Here is a 14,882-nt window from a genome sequence, read left to right on the forward strand (position 1 = left end):
TGAACCATAAAGAACCAATCAGATTTGTTGGAGATGAAAACCACAATGATGAAATAAAGAAAAATCTGGATTCCTTAAAAAACAGAGCTGATAACATGGAGGACAGAATAAGCCAGTTAGAGGATGGTACTATAGAAATGCTTCAGGGCTGGCCCCATGGCCGAGTGGTTAAGTTCTCGTGCTCCACTGCAGGTGGCCCAGTGTTTCGTTGGTTCGAATCCTGGGCGCAGACATGGCACTGCTCATCAGGCCATGGTTAGGCAGCATCCCACATGCCACAACTAGAAGGACCCACAACGAAGAATATATAACTATGTACCAGGGGGCTTTGGGGAGAAAAGGGAAAAAAATTTTTAAATCTTTAAAAAAAAAAGAAAGAAATGCTCCAGAGGGAGGAGAAGAGAGAACTAAGACTAAAAAGAAATGAAGAAGCTCTCAGAGAAATATCTGACTCAATCAGGAAGTGCAACATAAGGATTATAGGTATTCCAGAGGGAGAAGAGAAGGAGAATGGAGGAGGAACCTTGTTCAAAGAAATAATAGCTGAGAACTTCCCAAACCTGGGGAGGGAGCTGGAAATCCATGTGAAAGAGGCCTCCAGATCTCCTAACTTTGTCAGTGTAAAAAGACCCACTCCAAGGCATATAGTGGTGAGACTGGCAAAAGTCAAGGGCAAAGAAAATATACTAAGGACAGCAAGGCAGAAGAAAATAACTTACAAAGGAACCCCTATCAGGCTTTCAGTGGATTTCTCAGCAGAAACCTTACAGGCTAGGAGAGAATGGAATGATATATTCAAAATCCTGAAAGACAAAAACTTTCAGCCAAGAATACTCTATCTAGTGAAAATCTCCTTCAGATATGACAGAGAAATAAAAACTTTCACAGATAAACAAAAGCTAAGGGAGTTCATTGCCACAGGACCCCCACTACAAGAAATCCTCAAGAAGGCCCTCATATCTGGGAAAAAAAAAAAATAGGAAAGGGGCTACACAGCCCTGAGCAAGGAGATGAATAGGTATGCAATAATCGGAAAATGGAAGGTCTCTATCAGATCAGGTTAGTAAACACTTAACTTTAACATCAAGGATAAAGAAAAGGAAAACACCAAAACAAAAATGATGCCATAACTTTAACCACAAACTCACAAGATGGAAAAAGATATGACAAAAATAACTTAAAAGGGGAAAAGGAAAGGGATGGAATCAGTAGAGTCTAAGGAAAAAGAGGCTATCAGAAAATGGACTATCTCAACTATGAGATTCTTTACACGAATCTAAGGGCAACCACTAGACAAATAATTAGAACAAGAGACATGGAAGATAAACAAGGAGAAAACGAAGAAAACCAATGGAGAAAACCACCTTATCAAATTGGTAGTCTGAAAGACACAGGACAAGAAACAAAGAAATTTTATAAACTATTTAGACCAAAATAAAAAAATTTTTTAACAAGTAGAATTCAGTATCAGGGGCTAGCCCCATGGCCTAGTAGTTAAGTTCAGCTCACTCTGCTTCGGCGGCCCAGGTTCGGTTCCTGGGTGTGGACCTATGCTCCTTGGTGGCCATGCTGTGATGGCAGTCCACGTACTAAATAGAGGAAGATTGGCACAGATGTTAACTCAGGGCAAATCTTCCTCAGCAAATAAATAAATAAATAAATAATTCAGTATCACTCTATAACATTTATTTAAATGTCACCTGCTCAGAAAGACATTTGCTGGTTATCCTACATACAATTATATGGCACCTACATCACAGATACTTTTCCTCTCCCTTCTCATTTCATTTTCCCCCATAGCTGTTCTACCTAATATATTATATATTTTATTTTATCTTATTGTGTGTCCTCTCCCCAGTAGAATATAAGCTTGGTAAGGGAAAGGATATTTTGGTCCACTATATTCTCTACTGGATCCCCACAACCAAGAAGAGTTAATCTCTGGCCCATAATAGGCACTCCACAGACATTTGTAGGGAGGAAGGGGGGAGGAGATTATATCCAAGAAGAAGAAAAAACATTAGTTGGCATAACATATTAGGGTAAATGATGTTGAAATACTATTCGAAGAATGATCAAACATTTATTTGTAGCAAGTAGAGATGAATGCAGCTCTTGAATGAGTTCCTGGCTCCCACAGGGAAAAAGATAGCACTTTACAGTACAGAAAAATACTATCCGACTTGAGTAAGGGGTAATATTTCCATTACATCCTGCAGTTCTGCTAGCTGTCATCTGAAGTGACAGAACAATCTCGCAGGGTCAAGCTGACAAATTCAAATCAAAGAAATGCTAGGTTGGAAAATTATAGGGGTTCCCTAGTCAATCCACAACAAAGTCAAGCATGGTTTTCAACAGGTAATAATGAAAAAGGCAAATTTTCCCAGAAAATCATTCTTTCTATATGAGAATCTAGTATATGATAAAGATAATGCTATGAATTGGAGAGAAAGGAATTTTTTTTTAAAAGCAGGGATAAAGTCACTTTACCATATGAGAAAATACATTTCCACAAGATTAAAGCTTCATTTTAATTAAATTTTTTTTCTGACCTCAGAGTGGGCAATGGATTTTTAAAAATAAAAGCAGTGAGATAAATTGGAGATCAAAGATATGTATGGGTAGGTTTAAACCAACAAACTTAAAAATGTTTACATCAACATATAGTAAACAAAATTTAAGGGCAAATGACAATCTTATGAATAAGCACTTAACTTTTGACAAAGAAAAAAATTGTTATATATAAAGATCTTATAAACCAGTGAAAAGAACAATACTCAAATTTAAAAATGGGCGGTAATGAGAAGAAATAAAAAATATAAATAGCTAACTATGAAAAAAGTAATTATACCCCTTAACGATAAAAAAGTAAAAGTGCCTATCGAATTGAGCTATTGGGTTACAGGTGTGGTGAAAGAGGTCTCATGTACAGCTAACGGCCATGAAAACTAACCCAGTGTTCCTGAAGAGTAATTTAGTAGTGAGCACTCATGCAAAAAAAAAAGTTCTGAGTCGCTAGGCATTATCCCAATTTGGGGAGATACAGAGGGAACAAAACAGCAAGATCCCTGTTCTCCTGAAGCTATCATTTCAGTCAGGGAAATGAAGAAGATGGTTTCAAATACAGCCTGCGGCTACAAATGAAATAACCAGTGTCATCTGATAGAAAATGACAATGGGAGGGAATGGATGATGCTGCCGTAGACTGAGAAGGCCTCTCTAAGGAGGTGACCTCTCAGTCATTCACTCATTTATTAAATGCCTTCTATGTGTCAGGCACTGTTCTAGGCACTGGCAATTCTTGAAGTGAAGAGACAAAAGCTGCGGTCCTCATGAAGCTCGCATTCAACAGGGAGACACAGGCAAAGCAAACGTGAAAAAACCATCATACGTCAGCAGACGATAAGTGCCAAGAAAAGGGTGCCCGCCAAGAAGTACAGAGGCGGCAGTGGTGCAGTTTACATCCATCAAAGCAGTCCTCATGAAGAAGGTGATATTACCGTCAACACTAGAGGGAAGGGAGGGGCAAAGATGAGAAAGAGCTCCTTCAGGAGCTGAGAGAAGTAGATGGACACGGCCCCGAGGTGAGAATGATAGTGCCTGGAGTGTGGTGAGCTGATGGAGAGGGAGGCGAAAGGTCTGGCTAGGGAGTGTGGATTTTATTCCAGAGCCAAGGAAAAGACCTTGAACTGTTTTAGTCAACGCAGAAGGGGGAGGTGATCTGGTCATAGGGGGAAAATGTGCACCGTGGATAGGCCAGTTCATAGTTTTTTTCCGTAGCTAAATGAGATAGTATTTATAAAGAAAGAATCTTTAAATAAATATTTGTGCCTTCTAAGTCCATGATTTAATCTCTCAGAATTTATCCTAAGAAAATAATCCTACCCTTAAAGCAATTTTCCTGGCCTGCATATATTCCTGATTCAAACATGTGCGTATGTGCGTGTACCACACACACTCACAATAACATAAACTATTTTCCTTCCAGGTGTCCCCATCGACCAAATTACTTCCAATACCCACCTACCCACCACCTCCCTCTTTACTGAGAGCCAAAAGCCTGTATTACACTTATACAAACAAGAGATGGCAAGTTTGTTTTGTTGAACAAAAACTGATTTGCCCGTACCTGAAATGAAATGACAGCTGGCTTGGTATTAGCAAATCTTTTGCATTCTGTCATTTTAAAAGCCTTTAATGTATTTTGCTTTATTTTGAAATTCAACCCACTCCCCCCAAGCCCAATTTTTAACCATCTTAACTCCTCCTCTATCATATACACATTTCTGGCATTCTGGCATGGTTCTGGTATGTTTAAAGAAGTTTGGTCCTCTTGTCTTTTTTTTTTTCTGAATACACATACATACAAACTCACACACTCAACCTTTCATATACCTGTTCTTTAAATTTGAATTTTGAATATATTAAGTGTACCTAGAAAAAAAAGGCATGCCTATTACAGGATCAAGCCAGCCTGGTGGTCTAGTGGTTAAGTTTCAGTGCCCTCACAGCCACAGCCTAGGCTCGTTTGCCAGTCAAGAAACCACACTACTCATCTATCGGTTGTCTTAGTGCAGCAGCTGCATGTTGCTGTAATGCTGAAAGCTATGCCACTGGTAATTCAAATACCAGCAGGGTCACCCATGGTGGACAGGTTCCAGCAGAGTTTCCAGACTAGGACGAAGGACCTGGCTGCCCACTTCCAGAAACACTGGCAAGGAAAACTCTATGAAGAGCAGCCTAGCACTGTTTGATGCAGCTCCAGTGCAAAGAAGGACCAGGCAGCATTCAGCTCTGCTGTACACAGGATCACTAGGAGTCGGAATCAATTCAATGGCACTAACAACAAATTACGTGAATCAATAATTTGGTGATATTATTACCAAGTCAAACTCTCTCTTGATCATGAACTGCCTATTACAGAAAAGGCTCCCAGCACAAAGTTGAAATGCCAGTAAGATTACCTGCCATTCTTCTCTCACTGTGGCTTTCTTCATAAATAGTCAGAACTGAATCTCGACACATATAAGACCCAGGGAGTGACAGATACTCAACCGTAAATTTTGCCATACTACTTGGTGAAACTCTGAGCACCCAAGAACATTCCAGTTTTCCTCTATAATCCAGAGGATATCTTGGAGTTGAAAAGAAGCCTCTGGTTTCTTCCAGCTCCACTTCAGAGTAACAGCCTGCAATTCAGAACACGTGGACACCATAAACATATGTGGACCAGCATAAACAACGCAAAAAAAAAATGAGGTTCTATTACAAAGTTGAAAAATTTAGGCTTTCAAAAAGAAAATTAAAACTTCATTGCTATCAGTTACAAGTTCCTCGGTGAAAGAGATCACCCCATCCGATGTGTCCTATTTTCTTGAAATGAGATTGCAGGAGCAGAATTTAAATCATAATTATTTAAAATTACTTTTAACTGAATTTTTTAAATTTCTTAGAAAACACACAGAGGACTGCATTCGCTATGTCCAGCATGTTTTCATTTCGTTCCTTCTTTAAGATGTAACTGAAGATCTGTTCCTAAAAGCTTCACTAACTTGAGTGAGCATTTATCTTGCTGGGACAAATGATTACACACATGGGGTTTGTGACTGACGTCAAGAAAAGGAGAATTTGCTGAATACAACTGAATGTCTCTCACTTCTTCCGCTTGCTTTTAAGTCCAAGGGCAACTTGGACCTGCAGGGGCATCTGCAGAGCTTCAGATGCCAGTAGCTCTCTGGCCCTCTGACCCTGTAATCAGCTTCTCCTTCTTCAGATTACATCCTTGACTCTTTGTTCTTCCCCTATGTCAATTCCGTTGACAAAAATCTGAGCAATTACACATTGAAATACTCTATATTCAAATTAACTCATTTTAATGTATGAGTATTAGTTAATACATATATTATTATATATTCTCTCCCATAGAGAAATTAATAATCTAACCAAGGAGAAACATACGTAAATGTACTTTTATGAACAGTAGAGATGAAGAGTGGCAGAGGAAAATGAAATGCTACAAGAATTTGGATCCTACTTAATTGTCTAGTTCTTTGAAAATACTCCTTTTCATTTATATGGCTGCTATGATCTAATTTTGATATTTATTAGGTCTACATTGATTTAATAGTAACCTAACTGATTTCCCAGCCTCTAATCTTCCCCACAATGTCCTCTATTCTGGTGGTAGTATATGAAACAAAAGAATTAAATTCTTTCCTTGCTCAAAGCAACTAAAGCAGAGCAGCTTGCAAGGTCTTTCAGAGTCTGGCCCCAACATGTTTTTCCAATCTTCAATTTTTTTCCTCTCCATGTGAATCCTCCATGACAAGTCTGCCAGGAAAAGGAATTCCCAACCAGTCACTGCTTTTTCTAAATGGGGTAACAATCTCAAAAAAACTATTGCTAAGATTCATTAATTCCCTTGTGTAAAAAGCAAGCTGTGGGAGTGGGTGGGTATTAAATAAGGCATAGCCCTAACATTCTGTCTCATAGAATAGTCATAGAACTAAAACAAAACAATATCCTTTCATATGTAAAACTTTATCTGGCATGAATAAGTTTTTCTGAGTATATACAAATGAGAAATAGCTTCTCTACATTTTAATAACGTCCATTTTCTAATAGCCTTAATGCGACAGTTCAAAGACTACATTAGATGGTCATGACCACCATCATCTATAAACCCTTATGCATTGGTCATACCATCTCTATTCTAAGTGTTCTATATGCATTAACTTACTTAGATACTCACTGAAATTGTTCATTGAACTCAAACATTGAAATCATTAGGTTTTAGGATCTTAGACATAAGTCTGCTCTCCATCGCAATCTTGACTCCAGATTTACTTTTAATCTAAATATCACTCTTTGACTTTCATTTTGACTCACTGTTGTCCGACTATACCACCCACAACTGGTCCCTGAGTTACTTCTCCTTATTCCTAGAAGCTTCCTTAGCAGTCATTTTCTCTAACACTATTCCTGCCATAAATCTTGCTGATTTCAATAGCCATATAGATGATGATTCCATCCCTGAAGCTTCTCAATTTCTCAGCTTTACTGCACTGATCTTGTCCTCCACTCAACATCAACCATCATCCCAATAGCCAGTCCCTAGAGACGTGGTCTTTAGCAATAACTCTAAGCCTTTCATAATCTCAGTTTCAAGCACCACTCTCTCCAACCACAACCTTTTATCTTTTCAGCTTCCTTTAACACTCCTTCCACCTTTTGAAACTTGTACTTCATCTATCCTAGCACCTTTTCTTTGTCCCTAACTCATCTTTCATCCTTGCTTCACTCTTTTCCTAGCTTAAATTCCAACGATCCATCATTTTAATCCCTTCTTCACATACTCAATTCCATTATACTCTTACATACTTAGGAAAACCCACTCTCACTGAATCTACTCTCCACCTGCTCTGCATCTATGTGGTACTCCTCTGCGTCTCCAAACGAAAACATACAGCTAAGCTAACTGATTAGTCTCCTTCTAAATTCATGATCATTAATCTAAGAGGCTTTTATGCTGCCCAAGAATCCTACTACATTTTCCTAGTCCATGCACCTTGTCACTTTTTTAGAGAAGTATTTCATGCCTTCTTTTCTTAAAATACTCAAACCCTCTTCACAACCCCGTTTCATCTGCTGAGAAAATAGAAGCAATTAGAAGAGAACTGCCGGAAGCTCCTATCCTCACGTGTACCTGCATCAGTGCCTAAATACTCTGCCTTCCATCCAGCAACTATGGATGAACTGCACTTTGCTCCTATCCAAGACCAACCCCTCCAGCTAGGCACTAGATCTCATCCCCTCTCTTCGACTGAAGGTCATCACTCGGCAATTCTCCCTCTCTTGTGCATCCTCTTCAATTTTCCTCTACCTCTGCCTAGCTTTCTATTGGGGTTGAGTATATGTGGGAGTGGGTGAGGCAAAAATGAGTGAAAAGGGAAAGATCCTGATGATTTGGAAACCAAGACTTACGGTATCATAGAACTTTCATCTCCCTGCAAGTCTATCACCGACTTCCAATTCTCCAGTTGCTGCTCACTTTTAACTAGAAGTCAAGATCCTATTTGCAAACAGACACTGACAATTGTAGGAGAATTAAGAGAAACACTAACTCTGATGCTGGTCTTGGTCATCTCATATCCAGAGTCTTTACCTCACAAGATACCTTAAAGTCTAAGGATCTTTGTTCATATAGGAATAAATAGCTCAGAGGTCAGGATAATTCTATGCACTTCTCCAAAATTGAAGCACTTGTTTACAACCACAAGATTTTTTTTTTTTTTTTACCTGTAACAGCTGTATCTTTGGGACAGAAAAGATCCCCAGATAGTCACAATAATAACTCTCCTTTCTTTCAGCTTAAACTACCAGCCAGAATGAAAACAGAGTTTATAGTGCTCCAAAGAAAATTAGTGGATCCAGACATGCAGTGCTTTTTGATAAGTTCTTATTAGCTGTATTAATGGGATAACGTGGATATCTATTACCTGGCCTAGATGCACTGTCTGTTGAAGGTGTGGATGGTAGCAATTGTTGTCTTGTTAGGGTTTTACTTTCATTATCTATCTGAAGTGAAGCAGGACCTGTACCTGGAGAGAACATGTTAAAAATAAGTAGATAAAAGCCTGAGAACAAAATGTAGTCTGTACCAAAGCAGCTTTTGTCAAAAGAGAATGCAAATATAGGATTAAAACAGCCTCAGGAAAAGCGAGTTTTATCCAAACTCTGCCCAAGGGAGAACTTAGTCTTACTGAATTTTAATGTGCTTAGAAACTAAGATAAATGAAATACTACTTTATGGTCTTTGCTTTCATAATGCTGATTTCTATCACACTCAACTCTCCCAAACCCACTTAAAGAAAGAGGCATTGTTTCCATAGTATCTGAAAAACATTTACCTTTGATTTTGGATTGGATCCAGTCCAAGAAGACACTCACCCTGGCAAATACACCTGGCTTCCTTGGCTGGGCACAGCCGGCTCCCCAGCTGACGATGCCATAGAGGACAAAGGGAACTTTTTCATGTCTACATACAAATGGCCCACCAGAGTCTCCCTGAAACATCAAGAAAATGTGTTCTAGAAAATTGCTTTAATCAGAGCTCTTGCTTTCAGTTTTGGAACAGGAATAACCAATAACGTATTCATAGCACATTTCTTTAATTTAAAAAAAAATTATTCTTTGTCTATTTGTATACCTTAGAACAGGTAGGCTCAAATAAGTAAAATCACAAATCAAAGAGGAGACATTACAACTGATCTCACAGAAATACAAAGGATCATAAGAGATACACCTAAAAATTGGATAACCTAGAAGAAATAGATAAATTTCTAGAAACATACAAACTATCGAGACTATCAAGACTAAATTTCTAGAAACATACAAACTATCAAGACATAAGGAAATAGAAAATCTGAACAGATCAATACAAGTAAGGAGATTGAATCAGTAATCAAAAACATCAACAAAGAAAAGCCCAGGACATGGGGCCGGCCCCCTGGCCGAGTGGTTAAGTTTGCACGCTCTGCTTCTGCAGCCCAGGGTTCAGATCCTGGGCACAGACATGGCACCGCTCGTTAGGCCATGTCGAGTCGGCCTCCCACATGCCACAACTAGAAGGACCCACAATTAAAGTATACAACTATGTACGGGGGGGATTAGGGGAGGATAAAAAAGCAGGAAAAAAAAAAAAAGAAGAAGATTGGCAACAGTTGTTAGCCCAGGCGCCAATCTTTGAGGGAAAAAAAAAAGAAAAGAAAAGCCCAGGACAAGAAGCCTTCACTAGTGAATTCTACTAAACATTTAAAAGAGAATTAACTGCAATCCTTTTCAAACACTCCAAAAAATTACAGAGGAGGGAACACTCCAAAACTAACTTTACAAGACTAGCATTACCCTGATACCAAAGCAAGATAAGGACAATACAAGAAAAGAAAACCACAGGCCAATATCTCTGATGAACATAGATGCAAAAATCCACAATAAAATACTGGCAAACTGAATTCAAAAGCATATTAAAAGGATCATGCAGGGGGCTGGCCCTGTGGCCAAGTGGTTAAGTTCGCGCGCTCCATTGCAGGCAGCCCAGTGTTTCATTGGTTCGAATCCTGGGCGCGGACATGGCACTGCTCATCAAACCATGCTGAGGCAGGGTCCCACATGCCACAGCTAGAAGGACCCACAACAAAGAATATACAACTATGTACTGTGGGGCTTTGGGGAGAAAAAGGAAAAAAATAAAATCTTTAAAAAAAGAAAAAGGATCATGCACCATGATCAAGTGGGATTTATTCCAGTGATAAAGGATGGTCCAACATATGCAAATCAATACATGTGATACACCACATTAATAGAATGAAAGTTAAAAATCATATCATCCCAATAGAACAGAAAAAGCATTTGACAAAATGTAACATCCTTTCATGACAAAAATTCTCAACAAATTGAGCATAGATGGAACATATCTCAACATAATTAAGTCCTTATATAACAAATCCACAGCTAACATCATACTCAACAGTGAAAGGTTGAAAGCTTTTCCTCTAAGATCAGGAAAAAGAAAAGGCTGTGCACTCTCACCATTTCCATTCAATATAGTACTGGAAGTACTAGCTAGAGCAATCAGGCAAGAAAAGGAAATAAAAGGCATCCAAATCAGAGAGGAAGAAGTAAAACTGTATTTGCAGATGATATGATCTTATATACAGAAAATCCTAAAGACTCCACCAAAAAACTGTTAGAACTAATCAATGAATACAGTAAAATTTTAGGGTACAAAATGAACGCACAGAAATCAGGTGTGCCTCTATATATTAACAATGAAATATATATAAAAAAATAAATAAAACAATCCCATGTACAACAGCCTCAAGAAGAATAAAATACTTAGGAATAAATTTAACCAAGGAGGCAAAAGACCTCTACATTGAAAACTATAAGACTTTGATGAAAGAAATTGAAAACAACACAAATAAATGGAAAGATAACACATGTTGATGGATTGGAAGAGTTAATATTGTTAAAATGTCCATACTACTCAAAGCCATCTATAGATTCAATGCAGTCCATAATCAAAATTCCAATGGTAATTTTCACAGAAATAGAAAAACAATCATAAAATTCATATAGAACCACAAAAGACCCCAAATAGCTAAAGCATTCCTGAGAAAGAACAAAGTCAGAAGCACCACAATTCCTGATTTCAAAATACATTACAAATTTATAGTAATCAACACAGTGTTGTACTGACATAAAAATAAACACATAGACCAATGGGACGGAATCATGAGCCCAGAAAAAAACCCTCACATATACAGCCAACTAATATTTGAGAAGGGAGCAAAGAATACAGATCTTCATTGACTTATGGTGAGCTTACATCCTGATAAACCCATCATAAGTATAAAATATCATAAATCGAAAATGCATTCAATATGCCCAACCTACTGACCATCATTATTTAGCCTAGCCTACCTTAAACACGTTCAGAATACTTGCATTAGCCTACAGTTGGGCAAAATCATCTTAGACAAAGCTTATTTTATAATGAAGTGTTGAATATCTCATGTAATTATTAAATACTGTACTGAAAGTGAAAAACAGAATGGTTGCATGGGTACAGAATGGTTCTAAGTGTATAGGTTGTTTACCCTCATGATCACGTGGCTGACTGGGAGCTGTGGCTTGCTGCTGCTGCCCAGCATAATGAGAGAGTATCGTACCATATATAACTATCCCAGGAAAAGATCAGAATTCAAAATTTGAAGTACAATTTCTACTGAATGCATATTGCTTTTGGACCATCTTAAAGTAAAAAAATCGTAAGTTGAACCATTGTAATTTTGGGACCATCTATACTCAATGGGGAAAACATAGTCTCTTCAATAAACAGTGTTGGGAAAACTGGATAACATGTAGAAGAATGAAATTGGACCCCTGTCTTACACCATTCACAAAAATTAACTTGAAATGGATTAAAGACTTAAATGTAAGTCCCCAAACCATGGAACTCCTAGAAGAAAACATACAGGAAAAGATCTTTGATAGTGATCTTGGCAACAATTTTTTGGATATGAAACCAAAAGCACAAGCAACAAAAGCAAAAATCAGTAAGTAGGACTACATTAAACTAAAATTCTTCCACACATCAGAAGAAACAATCAACAAAATGAAAAGGCAACCTATGGAATGGGAGAAAATATTTGCAAACCATGTATCTGACAAGGGGCTAATATCTAATATATTAAAAGAATTCATACAACTCAATAACAAAAAACAACACAACTTGAAAATGAGTAGATGATCTGAATAGACATTTTTCCAAAGGAGACATACAGCTGGCTAACAGGTACATGAAAAGTGCTCAACATCACTAATCATCAGGGAATTACAAATCAAAACTACAATGAGATATCACCTCACACCTGTTAGAATGGCTGTCATCAAAAAAACAAGAGATAGGGGTCGGCCCCGTGGCCCAGTGGTTAAGTTTGCATGCTCTGCTTCGGCAGCCCAGGGTTTTGTGGGTTTGAATCGTAGGCATGGACCTAGCACCACTCATCAAGCCATGCTGAGGTAGCATCCCACATGCCAAAACTAGAAGGACCCACAACTAAAATATACAGCTATGTACTCTGGGGCTTTGGGGAGAAAAAGGAAAAGTAAAATCTAAAAAAACCCCAAAAAACAGATGAGAGATAAAAGGTGTTGGCAAAGATGTGGAGAAAGGGAAGAACCCTTTGCACTGTTGTTGGTGGGAATATAAATTGGTATGCCACTATGGAAAATAATATGGAGCTTCCTCAAAAAATTAAAAATAGGATGACCGTATGATCCAACAATTCCACTTCTAGGTATATAGCCAAAGGTAATCAAAACAGGATATAGAAGAGGTATCTGCACCTCCATATTTATTGCAGCTTTTACTCACAAGAGCCAAGATATGGAAACAATCTATTTTTCCATCAAAGTATGAATGGATAAAGAACTGGTGGTATATATACAAAATGGAATATTATTCAGCCATGAGAAAGAAGGAAATCTTGCCATTTGTGACAACATAGATGGTTCTTGAGGTTATTATGCTAAGTACAAAGTCAGACTGAGAAAGACAAATACTGTATATCACTTATTCGTGGAATATAAATAAGCTAAACTCACAGAAACAGAGAGCAGAATGATGGTTACCAGGGTTGGGCGATGGGGAAAATGAAGAGATGTTGCTCAAAGGGCACAAACTTCCAGTTATGAGATTAACAGGTTCTGGGGATCTAATGTATAGCATGGTGACTATAGTTAACAATACTGTACTATATACTTGAAAGTTGCTTAGAGAGTAGATCTTAAATGTTCTCAGCACAAGAAAGAAATAGTAATTATGTGAGGTGATGGAGGTGTTTACTAATCCCCACTGTGGAAAGCATCTCACAATACATAAGTGTATCAAATCATCACATTGTTCATCTTAAACTTACACAATGTCATATGTCAATTATATCTCAAAACTGAAAAAACCCAAACCTTACAACATAGGATTTGCAATTTTTTTAAGGTAGCCTTTCTGATTTTTAATCAGGCCTTTTTTTTTTTTTTTTGCACAAATGTATTTAGGACCCTAAAATTTAATTGTCTTCCTAAAAAATAAACTGAGCTGATGACATATTTGATATTGCTGTTTATTTTAAATGAGGAATTTCTCAGAAGAAATCCTCAATTTGGAGTAAGGAGATAGATTTCCTAGCCTGTAATATAGAACAATTAACACTTTCTCTGGGCTGAATTTCTTTCCACATAAAATAAGATTATATTTAAGACCCTCTTAGAGTTTGAAAATGGTCTGATGTATCAAATCAGGTTTTCCGAGTTTTTTAAAATCAATCATTCATTCAGCAACAACATAGCCAATATAGAATTTTCCAGGCAATTACAAACATTCCACAACAGTGAAAGAGCTTGTCTAATTTATCTTTTATTGCCTGTGTTTACCACAGAGCCTAGCATATGATAAATATTCAATAAACAAATTGTACCTATTAATTACTTTGAAAATTATTTAGTGCCTACCATGAGCTAGGAACTCTGAGAAAGAGTATAGATGGTGATAATCTCTATAAAGGAAATATTCAGAGTGAAAAGTAGAGAACAAAGGTAGGTGTGAGTGTACTTATATGCACATGTATGTGTGTGTAGTTTCAATAACATTTGAGCTGATGGATGAAGGATGAGAAGGAGCTAGATTTTCAAAAACCTGGAGGAATAGCATTTTATGCAGAATTGACATGTGGGCAAAGGCCCCAAGTTAGGCAAGGATATGATGAAGTGAGAGGTCAGGAGGCACTCAGTGTGGCTGAAATATAGTAAGCAAGAGGAGAGAAGTATGAAGTAGATTGGAAAAGTCAGCAGAATGGGAAATATATCACTGTGAAGATAGAGTTCACATTGTAGGTCAAAGAACTTGAAATTTAAAAAAAATCTAAAGTCTAAAATTTGTTGTGAGCAAAGAATCACAGGATTCTACATTGCATATCTGAAACTCCCACATCTCTGCAGTCCAACATTCTGATTTTCACCTTCTCGGATGAGAAATTACATTAGCAGGTCCATTACCTCTGAGCATTCACAGGAAGGGAAAACTCAATTACCTGATAGAAATATGAGAGTCCATTTTATCTAAGCAAGTTTCATAAGTCACCTTTTAGTAATTCAGTGTTCTTTGTAGAAGAAAGCTAGCCACATTTATTACTCAGAATCTCAACTCCTATTTTGCTTCCCTTGTACTGACTATAAATTTGGTCATGCTGCAGCCAAAGGGACAGCTGGATGCAGCTGAAATAAGAATAGGTGACAACCAAGATCACGATATTTGGGTCACC

General features: G+C 37.7%; 1 protein-coding gene across 1 annotated transcript in view; it reads right to left on the reverse strand.

Annotated features, from left to right (window-relative positions):
* The window catches only part of OVCH1 (ovochymase 1), a 48,799-nt gene that overhangs the window by 4,382 nt on the left and 29,535 nt on the right, over window positions 1–14,882 (reverse strand). The window contains 3 exon segments of the mRNA XM_070495176.1: window positions 4,965–5,189; window positions 8,499–8,600; window positions 8,910–9,066. Of these exon segments, the coding sequence (XP_070351277.1) occupies window positions 4,965–5,189; window positions 8,499–8,600; window positions 8,910–9,066 (484 nt within the window).

This window comes from Equus asinus, chromosome 22 (genome assembly GCF_041296235.1).
Source record: "Equus asinus isolate D_3611 breed Donkey chromosome 22, EquAss-T2T_v2, whole genome shotgun sequence".
NCBI lineage: Eukaryota > Metazoa > Chordata > Mammalia > Perissodactyla > Equidae > Equus > Equus asinus.